Source organism: Doryrhamphus excisus, linkage group LG9 (assembly GCF_037039965.1).
Source record: "Doryrhamphus excisus strain RoL-2023G ecotype Guam linkage group LG9, RoL_Dexc_Guam_v1.1, whole genome shotgun sequence".
Taxonomy (NCBI): domain Eukaryota; kingdom Metazoa; phylum Chordata; class Actinopteri; order Syngnathiformes; family Syngnathidae; genus Doryrhamphus; species Doryrhamphus excisus.
Window position 1 is genome coordinate 2,266,987 of NC_136365.1, and position 27,064 is coordinate 2,294,050.

Genomic DNA, 27,064 nt, shown 5'->3' on the forward strand with positions numbered 1-27,064 from the left:
TGTGAATTTATCAAAGCAATGAGCACCCATGCGGCTTTTTTATACTTATTGATCCTCGTCTGGGGGACAGTGATGAAAAGGTGAACATTTTTTACCGTTCAGGTGTTGCGTCGCAAGACAGCGTGGGTGCCTCAAACGCACAATCGCTCAGGTTCCATTGAAAATGAATGGACAGAGCCTCCCGTGTGACGCCCATTGGTCTGCAGATGTAGTACATTGTTCCTTAGCAGGTTCTGTGGCAGTTCCACTGACTGATTTAAAAACGTTCTATCCATCTTCTATGCGCTTATCCTCATTAAGTTCCCAGCTGACTTCAGCTGAGATGCCAGGTACACCCTGGACTGGTCGCCAGCCAATCACAGGGCACATACAGACAAACATTCAAACTCACATTCATACCTATGGACAATTTGGAGTCGCCAATTAACTTAGCATGTTTTTGGAATGTGGGAGGAAACTGGAGTATCCACGTCTTCCCAATCCTGTGGCTTAATGATTTAATTATTGACACCCAAGTCAAATTTAGGCTGGTCCAGCAAGGCAATTTTACAAAGAGTTCAGGATTATGCGCACTGGGGGTGCAATTCAGAAAATGATTGTCAATTCAATTTTTTCCAATACAAAAATACATATTCATGCCTTTTAAAAATGTGCATTTATTTAAATTATCAACATTGAACTCTATACAGCTTTTAAAATGTACAGTTGTCCCTCACTGATAGCTGTTAATTTGTTCATTTATTCAACACTAACACTAATAAATTGTATATTTTCAGTTACTGGTTAACTTTGCCCTGTAGACTTGAAATAACACGCCTAGTCACCTTTAGACTCAAATGCAGTGTTACGGTAATGTACGACTGTGTCTCATGAACAGAATACGACATATCAATATTTTCATCGATAGGCCATGTCTATCACAAAACAGCGCTCATTTGTGAGGGACAACTATATCTGATGCAGCTTTCTGCTAGCTGTGCATACTTAAAAAAAAAAGATATTTACACAAAATTCATCAATCGTTGTGTTCGTATTCCATTTGCTATACATAGCAGTCATTTCCAAAAACATGTCATTCACCCGAAGTAGGTCGTCATTTACAGGATACATGTATCATTTTTTAGAAAGCCAGCAATTTTTATACATCATTATACAGTTATATATATATACATTTTTGTGTGGGTGCAGCAAGGCTGGTGGGCTAGTGGAGTCCAAAAGGTCACGATGGCTGTGTCAAATATACTAAGGCAAATCGGTGGCAATACAATGACTGAAAAATCCACGATTCATAAAGTATATCAACCATGTGAAGCGTTTTGGCGTCAGCTGGTATCGTAAACAGTGGGGTTAAAAAAAAACATCTGTTGATTTGAATGTAAATGACACCAGTAGACAACAATCATTGATGGTGATATTGCAAAATGATGACATCATGCAATGAATCTGCTAAAAAAAAATAGCTCCATTTAAAAAAAAGAAGTGCTGTAGATGGGTTATGAGCAAATCAAGCGCTCTTTTCCACCTGCCTCTGACATGTGCGAACTCACTTGTATACAAACGAGTGCGAGTGGGATTTCGCACCAATTGTTTAGCAACAAAAAAAGTAACGCATCAAATCTTATTCAAACCGAAAGTGCGGTGACTTGGACATTGGACACGGCTCGAAAAACCCCTTGGAGTCATGGTTTGTACTATTTGGTTAAGAAAAAAAAATTCTGATTTCTTTTTTTTTTTTTACAAAATACCTAGACTAAATGGAAAATATTGTGCAGCCCTATTTAAGACACTATTTCCTTTGCATTCCCGTTTACTTTATCTCCTCAAAACTCCTCCATCATGCTCTCCTCCTGCTCTCATGCAACTCCCCACCCCTACACTTCTTTCTCTCGCTCCTTGGTTTCCCCCTAAAGGGCCAGGTTCATCTGGTTGAGCGCAGGCTGCTGCCTCAGTTGAATCATTCCGTCTGGTTGGTGTTGAACATTACTTCCCTCCTCCAGCTCCACCACCACATCGTCTGGTTTGGCGGCAGGCTCTGTACGTTTCGGCAACCTTTTGGTTTTGGAGAGGATTTCATGCAGCTCGGGCGACATGTAGTAAGGCCTTTCAGCGGAGCCGTCGTTCCTTTCCATGTCCTCGCCTTGTGAGTGTGGTGAGTTTGAAAAGAAAGCCACTCAGTTTCAGTAGATATGTTAAAAGGAGGAGGAATTTAGGCGATTAATCACCAGGTTGATGTCAACTACTCACAGAAGCAGAGGAAGAGTGTGTCCACACACATAGCATACACACTGAAGAAGCCAGTGCTGATGAGATAGGATCCAACTACAACCGTCTTGGTACAGAAAATCACGTTAAAAGCTTACACAAATACACTCGTCTCCTTTGTGTGCGACTTTATGTCAACAGTTCCATTTATGTTATTTATTTTGCACCACTTATGCTAACCTGTGATAATGAGAAGATGTCAGAGGCCTACATGGTACTGAACCTCACAAAAGTACACAACGAAGGAACACAAATATAGCATTCCCTTGCTTATCACAGGGGACAAAATAGCCCGCAATAAGTGAAATCCGCAAAGTATGCAATTATATTAAACCTTGTTATACATTTCATACACTTTTCTCAGACAGGCATTCCCAGGACATTTTCTCACATTTATCTCTTGTTTGTAAAGGTCAACCTATGAGGTTGAACACAAATAAAGTATTTCACTCCTCTGACCGGCCGTCTGATCCCGTAGGCTGAGCAATGTGATGGAGACAAAAAATAGGATAATGAAAGTAACTATTGGGGTGTTATTTCATGTCTACAGGGATCTAATAATGTTAAAACCCATATTTACAAAGTCATTAACTTGCTTTGTATGTTCTAACTTCTAACAAAAAATGTTCATTAACATTAATTTTTGTATTGCGGAAATTAAACGTAACGTTCTTTGGGCTTGGGAGTTCACTGGACCTCCCGTAAAGCTGCTAAATAAGGTTTAGGTCTGAAGTATGCTTGGCCACTCCATCGCCTTCACCCTCAACTTCTTTAGCAACGCAGTGGTTGCCTTGGAGGTGTGGTGGCTCTTGTTCTGCTTCAATATGTCACAATGACATAGTCATGACAGCCCTCGGGGAACCATAGCTCCCCAGTGCCAGCAGCACACATGCGGCCCCAGACCATGACCCTCCCGTTTAACACACTTAGACCAGACACATGAAGAGATGTTTTTCGAGGTGATGGTAAATTTACACTGAACTAAAAACTGTATGCCCACTACTTTAGTTTTTGTTCAAGTTTGATTTCATAGTATTTGCACTTTTGTGAGGTACTGTATATTTGTGAGTATACACTTCAGGTTGTGTTTTTGTAGGATATGCTTACATTTTTGAGTTGATTTGGAACCATAAAAAAACAACATTTTAGCCAATGTCAAAGCCATAGCAGAAGTCTGAAAATGTTCATTTCTCACCAGTATTGGCACCCAGTAGTAGTTGAGAGAAGGAGCTGCATACTCAGCGTATTTCATTTTTCCAGTAAAGAAGTAGAACGAGCAGATGCCTGCGCGGAATAAGTACAGTACTTCATTTCAGTATGTTTATAATGTGCCAGTTGTGGAAATATACAACAGTCACTTGTTGCTCACCCACAATTCCAATAATGAGCAGTTTTCCAAGAAACAAAAGGTAGTCGGTCACTCCTCCCAACACAACCACCCTGTGGAGTGGAGTGGCGGGGTGTAAGTGAAGGAAACATGTCATTTATATTGTTTTAGTGTAAGCATTATTGTGCATCGTTTTATATGATACTCATTGACCATTTAAAGGATTATGAAAGGTTTTTGTTTGTGTGTCTAATGTGATTCTATCACAGAAGAGTACCAGTGATGGCAAAAAAATGTGTGATGCTAACCATAGAAGCAGTAACAGAATGGGAAAGTGTCTTCTCAGTACAATATGAGCAGTGCAATATGTATGTTATGTACAGTGTGTGCTTCATATGTGACAATGTCAATCAAGTGAACATCATATTCGCAAAAGCTAGAAATGTTGATACAGCTCTTCTACTGGATCTTTGCGATGGTGTAGATGTACTTCATTTGTCTAAAACACGTGTCTGATACAATCCAACCTGATGAAGTTCCTCATGAGAAGGAAGAAGGAGTCTTTGGCGGCTGAACAGAAATTCTTCCCATAGATGGCGACCTGGAGACACATATTATGAACCTCCTTGGGACACTGACACCTCTCACAGCTCAGTTTTCTCTGCTTTTGCACACTCACCATGATGTATGCGTTTCTGTTTATGAACCTGATGCATTTCTCCAGACACCAAAAGCAAAGTTTCATGCACTTGAGTAGAAATTTAGTAAACCTGTTTTCAGCACCTAAGACAAGGGGACAGTGACACCAGAGGTTAGAATATGTTGGTATACAAATCAACATTTTAATGTAAAAATATTATAATTTCCAGTGTATAAGCCGCTACTTAAAAAAAAAACACTTTGAACTCTGCTCTAATCTCATGACAGCTCCTTTACGTCAGAACTCCTATTAATGGTTTAAAATCAGGGGTGCTCGTTATGTCAATGACAAGCTACCGGTCGTATTTATTTTGGTGCGGCATTTAGGAGGCAGGCGATTAGCATGGTGTGGTGGTTTGAGATTCATGATGTGATCATCCATCAAGCGGCGGCGAAAGCCCCCATCCCAACCCGCTGTACTTTCAAGTACGTGCTGTTGACTTGCAAAACCGTGGGCAAAATGCGGCCATTGTGAGTACTGCCTCATTACGGATTTGGGAGTACTTTTAGTGCAGAAGACACTTTAGCTGCGTGTGGCCCTTTGCAGCCATTGAGCGCACAGCATACGGCCTCCGTGAGCACCCAGGTGGTGGGTACGGCATCCATCTCGGCACCCCGGTGAGTGCTTCAGCCCTGCAGGACGCATTGTAAGCACTGATTTCTGCAGTGAGTCCAAGCTGCCGGATAGATGCTGGAACTCCGGGATGCCGAGTACACAGAAGAGGGGGTCAAGTGCGGCTGGAGGGGCCCAGGAGAGGCGGGCAAAAAGTGGTTGGATTCGTCAGACTGGAGGAAAAAAAGTTTTTTCCTGGGGGTTCTGCTGAAGCGCCATCAAGCTGCCTTTACCTCTTCGATGTTGTGCTGTTATTTTTTGGGTCATAACATGGATATTTATCATTGTCTTGTTTGCACTGTGTTGTCAAACAAGTTGTTGGCCATCAATTGCAAATGGAGGACGTTCAAGTGCTTCGTACAGCACAGAATGATAAGGACATTTTCAAGATGGCAGTTGTGATGGCACACCATTCTGACATTAAGTGAATGCGATTGATTGTGGCCATCCAAACTTTTGTCTTTTAGTGTACCCGCGGCACAATAAAAATCAAGCAGCGGGCAGCTAATGGGCCTCGGGCCTTACTTTGCATCACACTGCAGAAAACGTATACATATGTATAAATATGTAAATATGTGTAAAAAAGTAAATATGATTCATGTGGATTGACTTTGTCGAGATGTTAAATCCTATTACCTTGCAACCTCTGCTCGATGTACTCCAGAAGAAACCTGATGAACTGGACCACAGCCAAGATCAAAGAACCAAACGCCATGGAGCCCATGTGATACCTGACAAGGACAAAATAATAATCAAAAGTGATTATGCATGTATATTATTTATTATCCAACCACCGATTCAGCATATCCATTTTCTAACCTGAGGGCTATTCTCAAGGAGGACATGATGGGGTAGGCAGGAATATCGTCAGGCTTGTTGAAAGCCCAATAATACGAGGAAAAGGCCCCGGCCAGGGTGACCTGTCCCAGGGCCAACACAAAGTTGGCGCACCAAAAGAAGAGGAAGAGGTTGTAAAACTGAAACACCGTGAGAAATTTGTGGAAGGTAGTCTCTCCGCCATAGAAGGCGAAGGCACACGCTGAACAGCTGTGGTCGGTAACAGTAATCTGTTAAAAAAAAAAAAAGTGAACAATTTCATCCAAGAAAACATGGAAGCATGTGATGCGGGCCGCTTCATCACCTTAGGGTCACAAGTCTGCCACGAGCTTGTTTCGTTGCAGTAATGTTTGTACACCTGCTCACTAGATGTAGACAAGAAACTGATCCAATATGTCAAGGTGGTCAACAACAGGATGAGAATATATTTGATAAGGTCACAGAATCAACAAAATTCTATCATTCATAGAGCGCGATTTAGTAAGGGTATGTCTCAAAATATGTACAACAAAGCAAAGCTGGTCTAACTGGATGCACCAAGGATTGAGCAAAATAGAACTGGCAACCCCTTCATCAATATGCAAAACATGCAGATTATTAGAATGCTGGAAGAGACGCTAATGCAATGCTTTCATACCCGCAACATGATTTATCAAACTTGGTGTTTTTGAGTCTTGTTTTTAGCACTTTAAAAACCAGATCAAACTGGCAGTCTTCCGTGCGTTTGTTAAGATATTTGGATTGCCAGAAATATAGAATGGAAATAGTACAAAATAGAATACAATTGAAAAACACTTTTGCACATCTGAAAAAAATTGTCCCCTTAAAGTGTTCTTCTGTCTGGATGATCCTTGATTGTCACCTTAAGTCGTGGAAGGATACACAGCAGTGGTTGCCCAGTAAGCTATGACCGCTGACAAGAGTGTGAAGGTCAGCAAGGGGAAGAGTAATGTTGACGTCAATTGTCCAACAGCTCTGTAAAAGAACATCAGCGGTGAAAAAAAAAAAAGTTTGGCTCCGTGATCAGGGTCCAAACCAAACTATTAGCATTATCCAGAGCGCGTGCCACTGCCTTCCCGGTTTGTTATGTTGATGACCCAACATATTTCAGCAACTATTTTTTATAACAGTCAATACTGAGGCAATGAAACTTTATATACTTTATAGTAGTATATACTATTTTAACATAATATCCCTCTAAAAATGACAAAACCCTACCCTACAGTCAACCACAAAACAGTGATCATTTATTAATTTTTGAAAAACTGTAAAAAAAGGGAGGGGGTGATGTTAATTGACACTGTCAGAAGGATATTCACTTAACAAAAAAGGCCAATGGAGTAATTTTTTTTTTTTTACGCTGACCTGCTGGCCTCTTTAATGAGGGCGATGGCGACCAAGATTCTAATCCTGAGGTAGATAAGAAGGATGATGATGAAGACCTCCACAACGATGAGAGTGATCACTGCAAAAGAGTGAATGGGGGAATTAAAACAGTGTGGGTGATTGTAAGCACATGGGAGCATACTGAATGCGAGCCAGGTAGTTCTGATGTCAAGATAGACTCCGGGGTTGGTCCCGTGGCCCATGTTGGAGGTCTGTCCTGTTTCCTTCACTCCTTTGAGATTGTTGAACTCCACGCTACAATGGACGATACCTGAGAACACATGACATATTTTGTTGTGTTTCATTTCTGGTTGTTTTTTTTTTGCACCATGGTAAGCTGTGGCTTTGTGAAACGATATAACGCTACACTTAAGTGCCATGCTGGTCATCGACCAATATATGGGCCTTTTTAGACCCCAATAGTGGTATCTGCCCCCAAAATCCCATATTGGTTGGGCTCTAGTTTCCTGTGCTACATGCTACATAAATGCAAAATGTAACCATGGCAACTTCAGTGCATGTGCTGTATCTTAAAAATGAGGCAAAAAGACTTACCGTACGCAATAACTGCAATCACCAGGACAATCATGATCCAGACCATGAGGCCGGCCAGGAAGCGAAGCAGCATGACGAAGATAAAGCTGATCAACGTGGCTATCAAAAGGGCCCTAAAAATGGCGGACACCAAAGACTTGGAAGTCATATGCGTTACAGTACAAAACTTCATTCACAAATGCATTTTTAAATAGTTTTGAACAAAGGACCAGAGTTAATGTGATGTGTTCTTACACCATTATCCAGTGCCACGACTGAGCGAAGTCCTCAAAGATTCTCATGGCCACAAAATTAGCTTGAACAACTAAGTTGGATTGTCTGCAAAAAAAAAATCCTATTCAATTCAAACTCAACTTGACATTCTAAAATAATAGTAACTAGGACTAGGACTAGAATGAATTCCTGAAGCGATCACTTATGACAATGGCATAAGCCAATAAAAAAAATACCTTTATACACTGTATAAAGTACTATATTATTTCTTAAATTTCTTTTCTTTTCTTTTTTGTAAAATATGTGGACGGGGCCTTGCAACTACGTGTTTTGGAGCATGAACATCAGCTATTTTCACACTTTGTAATCATTTCTACCTGTATTTTCTACCTGTATGTACATCAGTGGGGGCGAGTCGGGAGTTGGAATTTTTGTCCCAAGCCCACCCCTGACTGGCGACCACTTCAGGGTGTACCCTGCATCTCATCCAATGTCAGCTGGGATAGGCCCAGGCTCACCCATAACAGGATAAATGTTAGAAAAGAACTGAATAAGATACTTTTACTCATACTTTTGTGATTGCAACATAGGTAATAATAATAATAGGTAGGTTCAGCTCTCACATGGGGAACAACATTAACATATTAGCACAGTGAAAAGAACTCACTGTGACGCGTCGAGAAAATCCTCTGGTGGGGCGAAATTAGAACCTAATATATTGTTCATCGCTTCACTTCTTTTGTTTGGTGACAGGTCTGGAAGGCAGCGACGTGTGACTGCAAAAGAAGAATAACAGCTTATAAAGTGGCATGACTTGTCTTGACCCGTATTGATTTATGGCGAGCTTGTTACTCACAGGGTGCCATGGGTATGATATAGTGAGGGCATAACTCGGCAGGGAGTCCACTGGTGTCCTGAGTGACAGGATTAAAATGTCATTTTAATGAGGATTATTGTCTGAGAGTCTGCAATTCCCTCAGAAGACGCATGTAAATGCCGGAAAATGCTGTCATAGCAATCCCTACATTCATTCATTCATTCATTTTCTACTGCTTATCCTCACGAGGGTTGGGGGGTATGCTGGAGCCTATCCCAGCTGTCTTCGAGCGAGAGGCGGGGTACACCCTGGACTGGTCGCCAGCCAATCACAGGGCACATATAAACAAACAACCATTCACACTCACATTCATACCTATGGACAATTTGGAGTCGCCAATTAGCCTAGCATGTTTTTTTGGAATGTGGGAGGAAACCGGAGTCCCCGGAGAAAACCCACGCATGCACGGGGAGAACATACAAACTCCACACAGAGATGGTTTGCGAGGGTGGAATCAAACTCGGGTCTCCGAGCTGTGTGGCCTAGGCGCTAACCACTTGGCTGACGTGCAGCCACAATCCCTACATATAATACAGAAATGCTCCCTTGGGGATGACAGCAGAACAATATGATTTAGCACTTTGGCGTTTTGAGCTGATGCCTTTATTGCTTTTCAGTGCATGAACTCACCTCGCCTTCCACTTCCTTGCAGAACTTCCTGTAACTCATGTGATTGGACCTCAGAGCGTCTGTCCGGTGCATAGAGTCCTCAGGACATTTTTCCACACATATCTATTGATAAGACACAAACGGCGATTGTTATAAAACCACTGTAGCAATAGAAACGTAAACCCGTTTTGGAGCTGACCTGTGTGGTGGGACACTGGAACTCAACGAGCACCTGTGGACCGATACACTTCAAGATATTGAAGTAAAAGAGGAAAGGTTTATTCCTGTGGGACAAGTGCAATACATAATTATTATCTACAAAGAACTTTCATGAATCTTTTGGAGAATTCTTCCACAGTGGATCGCCGGATCCCATTTTATACCCGAATGTATTATTTTTAAACAGCCAAACATGTGCAGCCAAACCTGAAAGACAGATCAGATAACCTTTTTTGTTAGTTTTTCCTGTTTTTTTATGGTGGTTTGTTACTTCAAGTGGCAATGTAGTTATATATATAATTGGGCTTGTAACACCATTGAGTTGAATTAAATTGTTGCATCGCAAGATTTAATTGAAACGTTGATAACTATGCCTGGGCGGCACGGCGGTCTAGTGGTTAGCGCGCAGACCTCACAGCTAGGAGACCAGCGTTCAATTCCCACCCTCGGCCATCTCTGTGTGGAGTTTGCATGTTCTCCCCGTGCATGCGTGGGTTTTCTCCGGGTACTCCGATTTCCTCCCACATTCCAAAAACATGCTAGGTTAATTGGCGACTCCAAATTGTCCATAGGTATGAATGTGAGTGTGAATGGTTGTTTGTCTATATGTGCCCTGTGATTGGCTTTGGACCAGTCCAGGGTGTACCCCGCCTCTTGCCCGAAGACAGCTGGGATAGGCTCCCGCGACCCTTGTGAGGAAAAGCGGTAGAAAATGAATGAATAACTATGCCTCAATGTTTATTGATTTGTATTGATGCGTTAAGTGCCTGCCTCCTGTTTCAGAACACACTGATTGTGAATATGCTTATTTCTTACTAATAGGCCATATTCAACAACAAAACAGCATCATTTATTTATATTTTAAAAAAAAACGTAGTAAGAGTTTAGTTGCGAAATTCAAACTAACACAATATATTGACGTGAATTGTTTTTTAGCATCTTTGACATACAGATCAACATGCCACCACTTTCAATTTTTCAGTTTCTTGGAGACTTGCCTTCCGGTAGATTGCTATTTCATTTCATGCTTCATTTAAAAAAGTACACTAAGAATTTGGGGAAAAACATACCAAAACCGTAGCCTAAAATACAGAGAGGTACAGATGGTACTGTGGTTACCTGTACTGTTGCACCCCTATCAAATACACGGGTAAAATGTTAACTCTTGTGAAAAGAGTACTGTATTTTTTTTTTTAGTGCTCAAATACTCACACCATGGAACCTTGCCCACAAAGGTTCCCATCACTGTCTGTGGGATAGAGCATTTTTCGGGGATTACCATGAGACCAGGCTGTAGGGGAAGAGATTTCAGAATATGGCATATGCACATCATAAGCGTGAAATCATTTGCGTGTTCATTCCAGCACAGTACAACACAAGGTGGATCACAAAAATCACAAAAAATGTTTTGCGTAGTACTGCCCAAAAGTTACACCTAAATATAATACAACCCACAAGAGCTATATATTTTTTCCCGACATTAGTAATAATAAACTCAATTTTATTGATTTAATTGGCTGGAACAAATCAAATTTTCAAATCAGGTGTTAGGAATTAGACCAATCGCTATACTGCCTGTTATAATTAAAATGATTGAAAACTGGGTCACAAAACAATTGGTAAATTTCTGCTTGTTATCATCAGCAATATTGCCTGTCACAATTTTGCGACGTTGGCGCTTAAGGGTTTTCGTATACATAGTATCACAAAACACTGATGCCTCAGTTTTCTTACCGACGATCCCCACAGCCAAGTAGCCACCCAAGGCCACGATGAAAAGAAGACAGCATAGAATATCAGTACACCCCCTGAGGAGAAAAACATTACATTATTTATGGTATTATTTTCAAACCAATTTCTAATTGAAATCGAGATAGTACCTGTCTTGAATGGGCCCTTTGAAGTTTGGGTCAAAGTGTCTGCCTTCGCCTAAGAAAAAAAAACAAGAGGCTCATTATTGTCTCTTCTATGTCACTGGAAATTTAAACTGTTGATCTCACGTAAAATGTGCCTGCTCATTTATAGCTTATCCCAAGCCAATGCTTGTTTTACCAGAACATTCACTAAATGATGGTATCCACTATTTCTTTCTAGTGTTTTCACATCACGTCTGTGTATATTTGACTGTATTCTGTACAGGTTTATAACTACAGGATGTATGTGACAGTGTTAAAATGTATGTACTTTGTCCCAGTGCTGTATGTGTTATGAATTATTACTGACAACATACCAGAATCAAGGCAATGATCTAAAAATAATAGGCTACCCCATAGTTTTATAAATGTGCACTATTTGTTTTGGTCAGTAGAGGCTGCTAAGTGTGCAATTAGGGATTATTTGTGGGTGTCATCAAACTGGTGCCGGCTGGCAAGGGGTAGCTCCACCACAACCACAGGAGGTGCCTGCAAGAAAGCTTCCTATTCGTGGGAGAACACTAGAAATAGTAGTTTAGACATGATTTAAAAGAACTGTGACATCATTGCAGCAATGTTGCAGCTAATACGCTTAACAGTTTTTGGCGGGAAAATTGTTTGCCTGATTACATTGATGTTCTATAGGTTTGATCCACTGGACTATGGACTTTTCATGGATGACAAAGCTGTATGTATGACTGTAACTCAAAGTACGCCTGGAGGTCTGCTATTGACTTCAACAAAATCCCCAAAACGTTCCCCTGTGGACAGGTCCCAATTTAAAACAAACGCTGTTTTGTAACCATCCACTGCATGGCTTCTTACCGACTTGAGACTTGGGTCTTTTTTCCTCCTCTTCCATTGTTATGCTCGCTGTGGCTCAACGCTCAAATAGGACATGAAAATGTAGAAAAAGCACACCAATATCACTGGTCGGCGGTTTCGGGTCCAAAACAGTGAGGGAGGGAACATCACAAACCAAACTGAGGCAGGCTGGAGGGAAAAAAATGGAGTCTTAATGAGTGACAGCACATACAGCCAATCATGAATACGTAAATTAGTCGCTCGTGGCGTCAATTGAACGTGTTCAACGTAAATATCGTAAAAGTAAAAATTCCTTAAACGCCCTTTGGTTTAAAATAACTAGTTATTTGTGATGTTAATATTAACATACCCAATGTTTTCCTAAATCCACTTTGCTGTACAAAAAACCCTCACTTTTGTATTATTTCACACCTGACTGAAAAGTGTTTGTTTGGTTGCCAGGTTGGATAATCCACGCAATAGTTGCATTTGTCTCAATAAAAAATAAGGTACAGAAGTAAAATATATTTCAGCGTCTTAGTTGTTTTACTTACATAATTCAGCTCCAAAAAACGCTTGTCAGTACGCTGCAGTGGTTCTAAACACAAACGCAAACTACAACCAGCGTAATAAACGTATTGTTAAACTGATGTCATTGTCTCTGACTGTTGCTTTCATACGGAATACGTCAGCGTCCACTGACGTTGGCTCAAGGGAAGCTGTCATCATGGAATATATATATATATATAAATATACACACGATATTTGACATACATTTGTCTATTTAATTAGACTAAAACACTCGGATTGCTGTTAATGACGTAAATAACATATGATTAAAATATTCATATTTTTCATATTTTGCTGTGAAAATAACATGAGAGACATGTTTGCTGTATTAGATGAGTGCTTCAATGCTGACATATTTACCCTTTTTTACCCACTTTACACTAAAAGCAGTTGTTAAGGTCTCCGTATGAGATACCATGAACGGATTATAGTTCTGCTGTTTGTGGATGGCGTAATGGCCTGTTAAAACTTTATTTACAATTTACAATTTACAAAATTTGTTTACATTGCATCAATACACACGGACATACAAGTTGTTCTTATTCTTATGTGTCACGTCAAATTCTTCAAACATAAGATCACACTTTTCTTACTAAAATGAGACAATTTTGCACGAATAAGCAAATATTTAATCACAGTGCATATTCAACTGTTGAGTGGGTTTCGAATAGAAGATATATGGCAATCATAAAGAACCAAACCCTAGAATGAGAACCAGATTGTTTATTCCTGACAACAATACCTAATACAGACGTATACTTTTGTCTGTATTTGTGAGACTATGTGTTTGTATTTAACTTAGTTTAAGCGATTAAGTTTAACAAAGAAAACCTTAAGACTAAGTGCTTGTTTTAGCTTTTATCTTTAGCTAGCAAGAATGAGCAAACAAACAGACTACACTACAAACAGACGAGCATATGGCTGTTAATGGCAGGCTTAGACAAAAAAAAAGTTTTACACTTTAAGTGCAAACATTTCTTTAATATATAAAAGTCACAAACATATAAACATGAATATTACATCAAGTAATGCATCAAAGCCTGGAGCCAAAACTGTAGCTAATTTATTTGAATTGTTATGGCATAATGTATGAAGAGATGCATTTCATTTTGTGATATTTTAATATGGTCGGCAAAATGAGCGTGGCCCCCAATAAAACTGCTGTCCCCACCATCACATACAAATGCTTAGACATCACAGTAGAATAGGAAAGTATCAGTCACGGCTAAAGAAAACTAAGTAAAATCTGAACTGTTGCACCAAAAGTTTCAAGGCCATCAGTAGCTTCCGAGCAAAAAGCAGAAGAAAGAACTAAATTGGTGCAAGAACATGAGAATAAAATCAAGTTATGAAGCTGATCTAGTCTGTTGCGGATTGCGATGGCTGGTTGATGAGACTCTCTCGCACTCTTGCCAGAACACAACTGGCTTCCAGAAGCTCATTGTGGAGAATTGTGCATCTCTCTAGCACCTCAGTCAACTCCTGCAGTTTCACCTCCATCTCATCACTGTTCTCTTCATAGGCTGTGTACATGAGCTGCTTCATCTGCTGGCACATCTCGGTCACCTTGAGAAAGCCAAAGAGGGGGGTCACCTTCTGACCCTTGTAGATTTGTACATCAACAGCTACACACTCATATATATATATATATATTTAAGGAGTGGTTCACCTTCTTCAGTATTATCTCTTGGAAATCTTCAATTTCCTTTTGGTCACTGGTGCGGCGGTTGTGAACCTTCTGCATCAGCTCCTGTACTCTTCTGCTGATGTCATTCACAACAGAACTGCAGAGACAATTAACATAACATCTGACTCATTTAAACACTAACCTATATGAATTCATGGATGTCCCATAAAGAGAATGGAGGCAAAAATATGACAATACTTAGAATTTTCCTCTCGAATCTCAGGCCTGCTCACACTTTGGCCAAGCTCTGTGTCTGTCACCTGTAACAACACCAGGGCACCATGAACATTCACCATGACACTTTCACAGCATTCATGACTGCAAAGCTTCACAGTACAAAAACAGCACCTATTATGAAGAAATATCACAAAAAAGATAATTAGATACCGTTTGTGGATCTCCACGCTCAACATTTGGAGTTGAATGTGATGGAGACTCGTCGAAGAAAAAGTCCATCCTGGCCAACCGGACTCTGTTGAGGAGTTCAATCTAAGTCAAATAGTGTTTCTGATAAAATTGTTCCGATTTGTGCACTTCTTCAATCACACGTACTAAATCAGCTCCTGATGACAATTTATCGCTGTCCCAAATCCATTACTGTCTTTGTGTATAAAAGAAAACTACCAGATTAGCTTGATTTGTTGTGTTAGCTTGATTAGCTAGCTGCTTGTTTTCGCTAAGTCATACGTGGAAAACACTCATTTTGTACACGAAACATGTCCAAATGATATAGCTTAAAAAAGAATTTCTACACAAGTCTTTATGTCGACGGTGAATACTTAATAGTTTGATTACTTACCTGCTAGCAGCTGACTCGATCGCTGTATAGAATATTGTGCATGCTGTCGTCAGTGGGTTTGTAAAAACTTTATCTGATAAACGAACTTAAACAAAAACAAAAACAGACAAACTTTGTAGTAGTTAATGTTACCAATATGAGTATTTACTTTTTTGTAACCCTGTTTTAGAGGCTTCTAAATGTGGTGGATGAAAATAAATGCAAATAAGTGACTGAAATGCTCTGTTTTAAACACAATGGCATAATAGCGTTTTTTCTTTAGTGTGGCAAATACAAACAGGGGTACGTTGCTTACAAGTAAACCACATTTTAAACAGTAAATATACAGCCATCAGACTGTTGGAAAGCCCATAATTTACATTGCATTGTATGTTCAGCTTAGAGTGCAGTGTTAGTTCTCAGGCAGTATTCAAGATTACATTCTGTTACTTAGTATACAGAAAACGCATTGATATTAATTTCATAAACATTGTGACTGTTAGAAAGCTCATAATTTACATTGCATTGTATGTTCGGCGTAGAGGGTCGTTTGTCCTACGGTGTTCAGCGGTCAGTAAACGCACCACAGTGCGGGACGTTTTTTCGGTTGAACAATATATAGATCTCTGAGCCTTATTGCGCCTCATATATCATATCACCAGGTTGATGCTGTGCGTGAATGCATAAAGGTGAGTTTTTTTTGGCTTATTGTGGGAGCTGTGGAGTAGTTTGGGCACCCTTTTCACAAAGTTAGGCTCCCTTTTCATCGGTGCTAATATCAGTATTTAAGCTAACTATGACTAACGGGTATGCTAGTAAGTGTCATGTTTGCTTGTTTTTTTTGTTGAATTTCTGTGTGTAGCGTACCTTTAGCTCATCGTTATACTTGTGTAATATGAGTTACATTACGTTACTTATCATTTATTGTGTATTTGTCTTTGTATGTATGTCTCATCAGTACCACATCATAACCTAAATAAAATCACCAAAAGAGGACAACCTTTGAACACACCCCCTATACCTTTGACCGCTCCAAACTAGTGCATCCTGGGAGGGAGACGATCTCACAACCCGAGAAGCCTCTCCGCTACAAGACTATATTGAAAGTGTCTGTTATTTTTACTAAAACAAATGTAGGGGTCAGGGGAACAGTTATTTGTAGTGGATAAAGTGGGCTAATCTGTGTGGTCTGAAATGTTGATGGGATGAGGGGCTTGTTGATGGGAAAATGTAATCCCTCCTTCCTCCCTACTCTCTCTGTAGCTCTCTCTCTCTCCTTATTTTTTCTAGCTGCCAGTCGGATTATTCCGTGTTAGAGGACACATGGCAGTAACACACAGAACGATCCCGATGCCTCCAGGATGAACTGATAATAACCCTGTGTCAATCACAGACACTGTGAAGAAACATGAACTTCTATAAAATGGAAAAACCTGTTGTGAAAAGGTGGGTAAACTCATTTTCCATTCCCTTACTATCTTAAACCTTGACTACTTCTGTGTTTTGTTTTGTTTTTACGTGGGTACACGTTAGCTGATGGATCCTACACTTTGAATGGAGTACTCTGGGAATATGGACAGCTTTAACGACACAGAAGGAGTACATTCATTCCAGTATTTAGTCCAGAATGTGGAGCCGCTCTATAAGGAGTACAAGCCACCTTCAAGGGACCTCATCCAGCTACCGAAATCAGTTATTTACCTCCTCATGGCTGCTGTGGTCGTGGTCGCTGTGGCTTATGCTATTGTGGGTCACCTCATCAAAGACCTCATGCTGGACATTACAGGTAATCCTTCCTCATGTTGTATCTATTTCTGTCCCTCAAGGTACTATCTCCAATATCATACCGATATATAGTACTTGTTATTTGCTCACTGAAGAATTCTTCAAAGTGGTTGAATGAAAACATATGAAGCTCCATTAATATTCCAGAATAATGAACTCACAAAGCTGTTGAATGTTTCCCACAGGACTGCAGTCTACCTGTGGCAATTGGTTGCAGGAGATAGATGACATAATAACCTCATTTGCTTAATCGTCAATGTTGCAAAAATTTTTCAAAAAATCTGACTGATTTGTGGATGGGTAAAATATAACTTTTTGTTTTTTCATGTGTTTTAAACCTTATTTAACAACAGAACATAAATGGCCTTATGCAAAAAAACCCCAAACATTCATGATGTTTCCTGTGTTCACACCCCGATTAATTCTTAGCCGCCAATTAACCTAATATGCATGTTTTTGGAACGTGGGAGGAAACCAAAGTACCCGGACAAAACCCATGTATGCACAGGGGGAACATTCAAACTCCACACAGAGATGCCCTAAGCGGAGATTCAAACCCAGGTCTTCCTGACTGTTTGTCCAACATGCTAACCACTTTGTAACTAAGCAGCTCCAGACCCGATCATGTTAAATAAATTTCCGCAAAGTTTGGTAAATTGAGTATTTTTCTACTGAGCATAGAAATCCTGTACTGTATATTTTTTTTACATAATTAGAGCCGTCTACACATGAAATAACACCCCAATACAGTTGTCCCTCATTTATCTAGGTTAATTGGTTCCAGGGGCTCAAACGAAGTGTGGAAGAAGGACAAAGGAAGAAGCCCAAAACCTACCACTTCCACACAAATTGGGAGGAGAACCTTTTTCATGTCATTACTGACGCCCAGTGACCAGAATATTATATATGACAACATGACTCAGTATTTTTGATTAATAATAATCACAGAAAATAAGAAAATAAATATGATTCCTGCTTGTGAGTGTTGCTGTAAATATGTTCTGGTGTTGGACAGGAAGTGACATAAGGGGTTCCTGTGATCAAGTCTGGAGCTTGTGTGCCTCACGCCGAGTTACTGACACCGAGTGACCAATGTAGAATACTACATTGAATACTACTACCCGAATTTATTAATATATGTACTATAACCGTGATAGACTGACGGGACAATGCGGCAATGGACGACTCTATTAACAGTACTTTTATCGGCTGTCCACAGACTGTTTACTGGGTCCGATCGACGAGAACGTGAAAAAAGATGCCGAAGTGGAAGGCGTCAGCCCTCTCCAAATCCCACCTTCCCTCAGCCACTCGCACCCCAATGCCTTCCACGTGTGGGACCAGGACGACGTCATTATCCCCATGACGCCCTCTGCTGAGACTCCACTGACCAGTCCTCTGATGGCAGTCATGCCGTACCTACCCAATTTTTTGCCCAGCAGCCTCAGCGGCGGCAGCCCGTCTTTCACTCAGCCTATCTCTCAGCCTAAGGAGAGTGATGCATGAGGGAATTGGTCTATTTCTCATTTTACCTCATCTGTGCTGGATCCAAGTTGTGACTGACAATGCCCGTGGAACATCTCCACCCTTTATCTCAATTACTGATAAGGGGTGGTAACTGGCAATCTGGTATCAAATATCAATTTTACCTGTTTTACCACGTATTTGTAAATTATTTGAGTGACGGTCAATGTTTTATGTGGAAAAAGTGAGGAAAAAAAAAAAAAAGCTACGGAACAAATTTGTGTAGCTGAATCACTTAAAATGTATTTAAGTGACACTCCCAGGTCTACATCAAGTGTGTCGTAGATTTCTGCAACCTGCTTTGATCACTTGGACTCAAACACTTAAAATACAACTCAATGGTCCTCCTGCCTTAATAGATTCATATCTATTTATCTTCTATGGCGCTGAATCCTTACCAGAATCGCGGGGTATGCTGGAGCCAATGGCAGCTGACTTTGGGTGCAACATAAATAACGTCTTTCAAACACATAACATGGTTAAAGTGTGATTCAAATGTTCTGCTAAAACAATATGTACATATACTGTACATGAGAAAATGACTATTTTCAACAGTGCAGGCCAAAAGTTGGGACACACCTTCTCATTCAATGTGTTTCAATGTACATTGTAGATTCCTAAAACTATGAATGAACACATGTGGAATTATGCACTTAACAAAAAAAGTATGAAATAACGCTAAATAAGTTTCGTTTAGATTCCTCAAAGTATCCACCATTTGCTTTTATGATAGCACTGCAAATCATTGGTGTTCTCTTTCCTTATTAATGGAGTTTGGGACCTCAGTTGTGTGTATCCAAACCTTTGGCCTGTACTGTATACTACTATACTATACTATACTACTACTAGTCTACTGGACATCTCTGTGTGGGGTCTGCAGGTTCATGCGTGGGTTTTCTCTGGGTACTCGAGCTTCCTCCCACAATGAGGTATGAATGTGAGTGTGAATGGTTGTTTGTCTATATGTGCCCTGTGATTGGTTGGCGACCAGTCCAGGGTGTACCCCGCCACTGGCCCAAAGTCAGCTGGGATAGGCTCCAGCATACCCTGTGACCCTGATGAGGATTATCGGCATAGGAAATCAATTTATATATTTAAATACTTATATATATATTGTTAACTTTTTGGAATGAATCGTCTTCAAGGTCACTCATTGCATGTCTGTATTAAGTGAGGGATGGAGATTAGGGAGAGAAGATTAGAAAAGCAGCTTAGCCTTTAATACGCCACAATTTTATTACTTTTGAGTTGTGGAATTAAAACATTGCGGCCAATTCAGAGATGATGCACGTTCCATACGTCCAGGGTCGGTAATAGTACACACGGGTGATCAATAAAGCTGCTTTTGTTATTTATTAGGGATGAATTTGGAAAGGAATTTGGAAAGTAAGAGCAGCACATACTGCAAATGAAACTTAACGACTCTATTGTGAATTACTGTATTTCATACAACACAGTATTGGGGACCCATTGAAAAACAAATACAAATCTGACATTTCAAGGGGAAAGTTGTACATTTACGAGAATAAAGCCATAAATTTGCAAGAAAAAAAAGCCAACGGTCACATGAGTACCCCCTTTTCAATTTGTCAGTATTGGCCCTGAGTGACACACTTGCTTTAATAGATGCATAGTCCCGGACCTGGTCCAAATGGGAAGTGCCTGGAGATACTGGTACTGATACACAAATGTGGACAGATACAAGACTAGAACATATTCAAGGATTCAAACATATAAAGTGTGTGCTCAGCAGTTTGAGCCGAGGCTTGTATAGTGGCTTTGCGTCAGTGGGGATTACCTGATCCTGACCTGTCCTTTATCCACACTTGACAGCTTAACCTTTGATTTCTCAATAGCCATGACTCACCTCACTTCTGTCAGACCAATCATGGCACCAGGCGGGCCTGGGGCTCATTCTGCCCTGTGGTGAAGACATGAAGAACATATAATGAACATGAACATCGCTACAGATGAAATAATCCTTTTAAATGAACGTGTAGACTCGAATACCTGCAGATATTCAAGTTCCAAATGTGTGTGTCAGCCTGGCGTGAGACTCTTGTTAGCTGGTGGACTAAATTTATCCTGGTTGAATCTTTGCCAATCTGCCCAATCCTCCTTTGGCCTCAACGCCAGGTGTCCATCTTGGATGAAGATCTTACTCAGCATGCGTGTTGGGAGTAACAGCGATAAAAAGTACAATGGAACCTTGATTAGCAGGCATTTATTCGTCATAAAAAGGTCAGACTCAAACCAAATCGATTTGTCTCATCTAAAGTAATATAAATCCAATTCATCTGTTCTAGAAAGACAAAAATGTGAACACAAAACATGTTTTATTGTTTTTCCGCAAAGATAAGTAAGCCCAAATTCCTCCACAGCGCTGTCAGAGACTCACTGCAAGTTATCGCAAATGCTTGATTGCAGTTGCTGCTGCCAAGGGTGGCCTAACCATCCATCTCTTAATTTTCTATGCCGCTTATGCTCACTCGGGTTGCAGATATGCTGGGGCCTATCCCAGCTGTCTTTGCTCGAGAGGCGGGGTACACCCCGGACTGGTCGCTAGCCAATAGCAGGGCACACGTAGACAAACAAGCATTCATACTAATTGCGAGTCATGCAAATGCTTGATTGCAGTTGTTACTGCCAAGCATGGCCAACCAATTATTAGTTTAGGGGTTTCACAAAAGGACATTAAGTTTGGAGTTTTAATAAAAACTTCCATTTAAAAAACACATTTTGTGTTCAATTGTGTTGTCATGGACTAATGTATATATTTGATAATCTGAAACATTTAATTGTGACAAACATGCAAAAATAAAAGATAGGAGGCAAACATTTTTCCACACGATTGTGAAGTTGGTGTGTTGATTTCGCCGCCATGTCATGTCTTTAATAATGATAATAATAATAAAAAGAATACGGAAGTGAATCCGGAACTGATAGTCCTATTCAATTAGTGTCCCTGGTTGCTATTATTATATATACAAGAAATATGTGGTTGCTCACTTAGACACTTTCAAGAAAACACTGCCCCCTAGCGTTTTGTTAGAGAATTGCAGGTTACATGTGACAACTTGGGTAATGGGTCAAATGTTTCTTAGTCGATATTCCTCCCTTCAAAAAAATAAATAAATAAAATAAGGTTTCTCCGCACATCTTAAAATAAAAAATGAAGCTCCACCAACTACTTGTCAGACAGCAACAGACATGGAAACAGTAAGTTAAATTCTATTTTTCTCCAGCAAAAAGGCTAACCTAGCATGTTGTGTAGTTAAAATGTTAGCACTGTAGCGGTTTTGGCTAATGGCTAATGGCTAATTTATCGGGTAATACAAGTGCACAAGGGTGTGTTATTTAATGTCTAGAGGGCTTTTGTAATGTAAAAAAAGGATTTTTAGAAGGCCCTAAACAGCTCTATGAAAATATTCAATTTAGAAATAAGAAACTATACTTAACAGAAATTCACTTACGGTCGTTTCTGGAACCAATCAATATAAGTTACGGTAAATGGACAAACTACTCATTCCCATTAAATCCGCAGGTGCAAAACAGCGTGTTCCCAGTAGGGCTTACTAAAAAAAAAACGCTTATTCATTATTGTACTTTGACAATGTGACCTCAAACAGATTTATTTTATTTAACATCGTGTACAATATATACAGTACATTAAGTGGGAAAGAACTGATAGCCTTTCCTGCTCATTAGAGAATGTTTTTACATTACACTACAACCCTTGTGATTAAAGTGATGTAATGCTCCCAAAAAAAATCACATAAATACCCTATATTTTTTAAATTTTGCAAATAATTTAAAGCAGTTGCTAGATTGAGTCTGTTTTTGTATTGTTTTTGACCTGACTGCACACAAGGCATCCACTGTACAAACCTCACCTGAGTCATAATTTCACCGTGCTATAAAATTCAGTCAAATGTCAAAGAAATTAAAATCAGAATTTTAAATTTCAGATTAATGTAGAACAAGGATTTCCTTGCTCTTTAAACCTAATGTTTATTTGTTTCCACTACACAACTAAAAACCTGTTTAAAAATATATTAATGCCACATTTCGGCAAAAAGCTTAAGCTTTATCAGGCATAAAAAGAGTCTAGTTAATATTCCTTTGCGAGAGCACCGTGCGATAGAGAGAAGTGCCTTTAGCCTGGTAGAAGGTGAGGATCATTTTGCTCTTGGTGACTTCTGCATGCACAAAACCTCCCAGAGTTGAAGCTTGTCCAGTGAAGAACTTCACAGAACCTTTGGGTACTTTGTTCCAGTGTCGGACATCTGGATCCAGGAAGTTTCCAGCACCGCTAACTACGTAGCCCACTCCTGACTCCTCGATGTACTGCAAGGTAGGAAATTGACTTTAAGAATTATCGGGTAGATTTAAAGCAACACGCTCGTCGTACCTGCAGATTGTGGTCATGGCCACAGAAGTAGGCGGTGGCGTTGTGTTTAAGAAGGAGGGGGCGAACCCTCTGCTGGAGACACTCAGTGGGCCCGTGTTCGGACACAGACCACACAGGGTAGTGACCGGCCACCAGGAGGAAGTCGGCCTTAGACCGAGCCAGCCTCTCCTGCAGCCACGTCACCTGACGGTTGGCATCCACCGCACGGACGGGGCCCCTGGGCTTCTCATCCGCAAAGTCGAGAGAGTTCCCGCATAGCATCACCGTGTCCAGCATAATGATGGTCAGCAGTTTGTCCGTGTTCGGGATGCGGAAGTCCAATTCATAGTAGTAGGAAGGAAAATTCCTAAAAGGCACAACTACTCATAAAGTGACACTGGCAAAGCAAACGGACTAAATTATGAAAAATAGTATGAGATCATGTATTGTCCACGGACAATTACAAGTTCATATAATTTTACATTTGCATATAAAATAATATATAATAAACATAAAAAAAAACATAATAAAGCATCCATCAGATGATTCAGGTGTGCCGTGAGGAATTATCCAATATCATTTAAAAAAAAAATTAACATGAATAATTTTCAGCAAATATTTTGTCATTGTTTAGTGTCTGTGGTGTAAAGACTGGCGGAGCGATGTAATATTCGTCCGCATGGCAACACGTAGCAGATTGCCTGGTTCCTCCAATAGACTTAGTGATGCACGGGAAGTGGTTAGTGGTGTGCCACAACATTTTTTAAAATTTTTCCCCCAAAAAATTGGCGTAATTTAACTTGTTAAGAATGTCTGAAATAAACCACACCATAACATATTATGAAGAAAATGTGTTTTTTTTAACAGTAGGTTTTATAAATATTTACAAAAATATATACAAAATTGGGCGGCACGGAGGGCGAGTGGTTAGCGCGCAGACCTCACAACTAAGAGAACCTGGGTTCCATTCTCTGTGGAGTTTGCATGTTCTCCCTGTGGGTTTTCTCCAGGTACTCCGGTTTCCTCCCACATTCCAAAAACATGCTAGGTTAATTAGCGACTCCAAATTGTCCATAGGTATGAATGTGAGTGTGAATGGTTGTTTGTCTATATGTGCCCTGTGATTGGCTGGCCACCAGTCCAGGGTGTACCCCGCCTCTCGCCCGAAGACAGCTGGGATAGATTCCAGCATCCCCCGAATATACAAAATTAGTTTTGGCATCAGTAGACATGTATTAATATTTAAAAAAAATGTTTTAACATTTTGATTTTGTTTACCAGGGTAATAAAAAAAAAAATCACCCCAAAAGCCAATGTTATGGAAGGTGCTGTAATACTGTATTTAGAAATGACGCATATATTTCTATTATTTTCCGACCTCATACAGCATGACAACATTGCATCATCGCCTTACCATCTTGCAGACTTCTTGGAGTACTCAATCTGGGCCTTGACGTTCCCTGCATGGTCGTGGTTGCCAGCTAGTACAAACCAGGGCACATTGAGAGGCTTGCCCGTGTACACGGCCTCAAAGGTGTCCTGGGTGACAGATTCAGATGACAACAATCAGGGGCCGTTCCACTCCACAGCAACAACTTGCAAAGCATCTTGGGCTGACCTTAAATCTGGGGGAGTCCACGCTGTCCACACCTTTGAAGTAGAAATTATCACCAAGGGCTAGGACAAAGTCCGTTCCCATCTGCTCCGCTATCTTACTCATCTCGCGAGCGGTAGACTTCTGCACTGCAGTCATGTAGGGGGGGTAAGGCACACCGCCCCAGTCTCCTAAAGCAAGGAACTTAATGGAGGTTCTGTTGGCTGTTAGAGGATAGAAAAGTTAGATATTCTGAATGCGAAAGTTTGTGTAAGGTGATACTTACTGCGGCCTCCATCCAGGTCTTGGAAGACGTAAGGATAGCAGTAGCTCACAGGAATGGCAGCAAACACAATAGCAACCCCAATCAGCGCCATCTTCATAAATCAAATAAATCAGATGATCAGCGAGCGGCTGCCTTAACCGCGGCCCTCAAGACAAAACAACCAAAGTGAGCGCAAGCAAAACAGGAAGAGTAAGAAATGCGTGACGGGCCAAAGATTTGCATGCTGACTGTGCACGCCTACACTTCCTCTTCTACCCTGCCATCGAACAACACGCCTTCCTTGTTTTCCTGTCTTATCTTGACACGTGATAACCACAGCCTGAACTTGACATACCCCCCCCCACAGCTGAAGCTCATAAACTAATCATCGTCTGAGAAAGATAAGGTCAAAGGGTGACATATTTCCTGTCTATCAAAGCATGCGTGGAATCAAAATCAAAGCAGTTCTTCCTCAAACATGCAAGACGAAGACTGAAAGCAAATAAAGTCACTCACAGCTGATGAGTGGTGTGGGACACTCCGGAGCAGCAAACAAGAGCCTTTGTCTTTCCCGGTGCGCCTCCTTTTTATCAGCTGGGCCACGCCACAGGAGCATGATCGTTGCTCATAGCCTGACTGACAGGGTCTTGGAACTGGAGACGAGTTATTATTACAGTTGTTGTCCAGACACCAAGCATTATTTTACTTTTTTTTTTTTCTTCGTTTGTACCACTTTTAGCCGTGCTTCCATGTTTTTTGTGACTTCTAATCAGAGATCGCAACAAAAGGAGGAAGCAACATTGACTTAAATCAAGGGTGTCCAAACTTTATATTTTGAAAAATCAAAATGATGCAGGGATGCCACTTTGGTATTTTCTAATATGTATTTTTTTATTTTGCAAAAAAAAAATTTACTTTCATTCATTTTCAAAGGGGTATGCAGGAGCCTATCCCAGCTGACTTTGGACAAGAGGCAGGGGACACAGCCAATCGCAGCATTTAAAGACATTCATTTTCTACTGCTTAATCTCAAGAGGGTCGCTGGAGCCTATCCCAGCTGTCTGGTCACCAGCTAATCACAGGGCACATATAGACAACCAACCATTCACACTCACATTCATACCTATGGACAATTTGGAGTTGCTAATTAACCTAGCATGTTTTTGGAATGTGGGAGGAAACTGGAGTACCCGGAGAAAACCCACGCATGCACGGGGAGAACATGCAAACTCCACACAGAGATGGCCGAGGGTGGAATCGAACTCGGATCTCCTAGCTGTGTGGCCTGCATGCTAACCACTTGACCAACATTCATTCATTTTCTACCGCTTTTCCTCACGAGGGTCGCGGGGGTGCTGGAGCCTAACCCAGCTGTCTTCGGGCGAGAGGCAGGGTACACCCTGGACTGGTGGCCAGCCAATCATAGGGCACATATAGACAAACAACCATTCACACTCACATTCATACCTATGGACAATTTGGAGTCGCTAATTAACCTAGCATGTTTTTGGAATGTGGGAGGAAACTGGAGTACCCGGAGAAAACCCACGCATGCACGGGGAGAACATGCAAACTCCACACAGAGATGGCAGAGGGTGGAATCGAACTCAAGTCTCCTACAGTGAAGAAAATAAGTATTTGAACACCCTGCTATTTTGCTATTTCTCCCACTTAGAAATCATGGAGGGGTCTGAAATTTTCATCGTAGGTGCATGTCCACTGTGAGAGAGATAAACTAAAAAGAAAAATCCAGAAATCACAATGCATGATTTTTTAACAATTTATTTGTGTGATACAGCTGCAAATAAGTATTTGAACACCTGTGTATCATCTAGAATTCTGACCCTGAAAGACCTGTTAGTCTGCCCATTAGAAGTCCACCTGCACTCCATGTATCATCCTGAATCAGATGCACCTGTTTGAGGTCGTTAGCTGCATAAAGACACCTGTCCACCCCATACAATCAGTAAGACTTTAACTTGTAACATGGCGAAGACCAAAGAGCTGTCCAAAGACACCAGAGACAAAATTGTACACCTCCACAAGGCTGGAAAGGGCTACGGAGCAATTACCAAGCAGCTTGGTGAAAAAAGGTCCACTGTTGGAGCTATCATTAGAAAATGGAAGAAGCTAAACATGACGGTCAATCTCAATCGG

The 27,064-nt window shown here is 40.7% G+C and overlaps 4 protein-coding genes across 7 annotated transcripts; 1 reads left to right on the plus strand and 3 right to left on the minus strand.

The window, feature by feature from the left end:
• Positions 1 to 730: 730 nt before the first annotated feature.
• On the minus strand, positions 731 to 12,976 carry slc44a2 (solute carrier family 44 member 2 (CTL2 blood group)). 3 transcript variants are annotated; one of them, XM_058090971.2, is made up of 23 exons: positions 12,869 to 12,976; positions 12,336 to 12,503; positions 11,478 to 11,526; positions 11,332 to 11,405; positions 10,810 to 10,888; positions 9,578 to 9,662; positions 9,400 to 9,501; positions 8,749 to 8,806; positions 8,560 to 8,668; positions 7,914 to 7,997; positions 7,680 to 7,792; positions 7,267 to 7,395; positions 7,104 to 7,203; positions 6,621 to 6,713; positions 6,043 to 6,121; positions 5,721 to 5,968; positions 5,538 to 5,632; positions 4,269 to 4,372; positions 4,117 to 4,190; positions 3,632 to 3,702; positions 3,458 to 3,546; positions 2,245 to 2,329; positions 731 to 2,137 (listed from the first exon to the last, which is right to left on the minus strand). In XM_058090971.2, exons 2-23 carry the CDS (start codon positions 12,370 to 12,372, stop codon positions 1,905 to 1,907), a joined length of 2,190 nt encoding a protein of 729 aa, XP_057946954.2. In that variant the 5' UTR covers positions 12,373 to 12,503; positions 12,869 to 12,976; the 3' UTR covers positions 731 to 1,904. The 3 variants fall into 3 exon arrangements, with proteins under 3 accessions (XP_057946954.2, XP_057946946.2, XP_057946925.2); XM_058090963.2 differs by having other exon boundaries at positions 7,104 to 7,395; positions 10,810 to 10,846; XM_058090942.2 differs by having other exon boundaries at positions 7,104 to 7,395.
• Positions 12,977 to 13,844: 868 nt separating this feature from the next.
• On the minus strand, positions 13,845 to 15,890 carry syce2 (synaptonemal complex central element protein 2). 2 transcript variants are annotated; one of them, XM_078793170.1, is made up of 6 exons: positions 15,869 to 15,890; positions 15,371 to 15,443; positions 14,959 to 15,043; positions 14,770 to 14,831; positions 14,554 to 14,668; positions 13,845 to 14,450 (listed from the first exon to the last, which is right to left on the minus strand). In XM_078793170.1, exons 1-6 carry the CDS (start codon positions 15,873 to 15,875, stop codon positions 14,244 to 14,246), a joined length of 549 nt encoding a protein of 182 aa, XP_078649296.1. In that variant the 5' UTR covers positions 15,876 to 15,890; the 3' UTR covers positions 13,845 to 14,243. The 2 variants fall into 2 exon arrangements, with proteins under 2 accessions (XP_078649296.1, XP_057934635.2); XM_058078652.2 differs by lacking the exon at positions 15,869 to 15,890 and adding an exon at positions 15,730 to 15,751.
• A 13-nt stretch (positions 15,891 to 15,903) lies between these two features.
• Positions 15,904 to 21,580, plus strand: LOC131132786 (uncharacterized). Its single transcript, XM_078793171.1, has 4 exons — positions 15,904 to 16,038; positions 16,640 to 16,795; positions 16,883 to 17,135; positions 18,354 to 21,580. The coding sequence occupies exons 3-4, from the start codon at positions 16,904 to 16,906 to the stop codon at positions 18,638 to 18,640; spliced, it is 519 nt and encodes a 172-aa protein (XP_078649297.1). The 5' UTR covers positions 15,904 to 16,038; positions 16,640 to 16,795; positions 16,883 to 16,903; the 3' UTR covers positions 18,641 to 21,580.
• A 927-nt stretch (positions 21,581 to 22,507) lies between these two features.
• On the minus strand, positions 22,508 to 25,243 carry acp5a (acid phosphatase 5a, tartrate resistant). Its single transcript, XM_058078224.2, has 5 exons — positions 24,929 to 25,243; positions 24,667 to 24,866; positions 24,463 to 24,587; positions 23,070 to 23,415; positions 22,508 to 23,005 (listed from the first exon to the last, which is right to left on the minus strand). The coding sequence occupies exons 1-5, from the start codon at positions 25,023 to 25,025 to the stop codon at positions 22,766 to 22,768; spliced, it is 1,008 nt and encodes a 335-aa protein (XP_057934207.2). The 5' UTR covers positions 25,026 to 25,243; the 3' UTR covers positions 22,508 to 22,765.
• Positions 25,244 to 27,064: the final 1,821 nt, after the last annotated feature.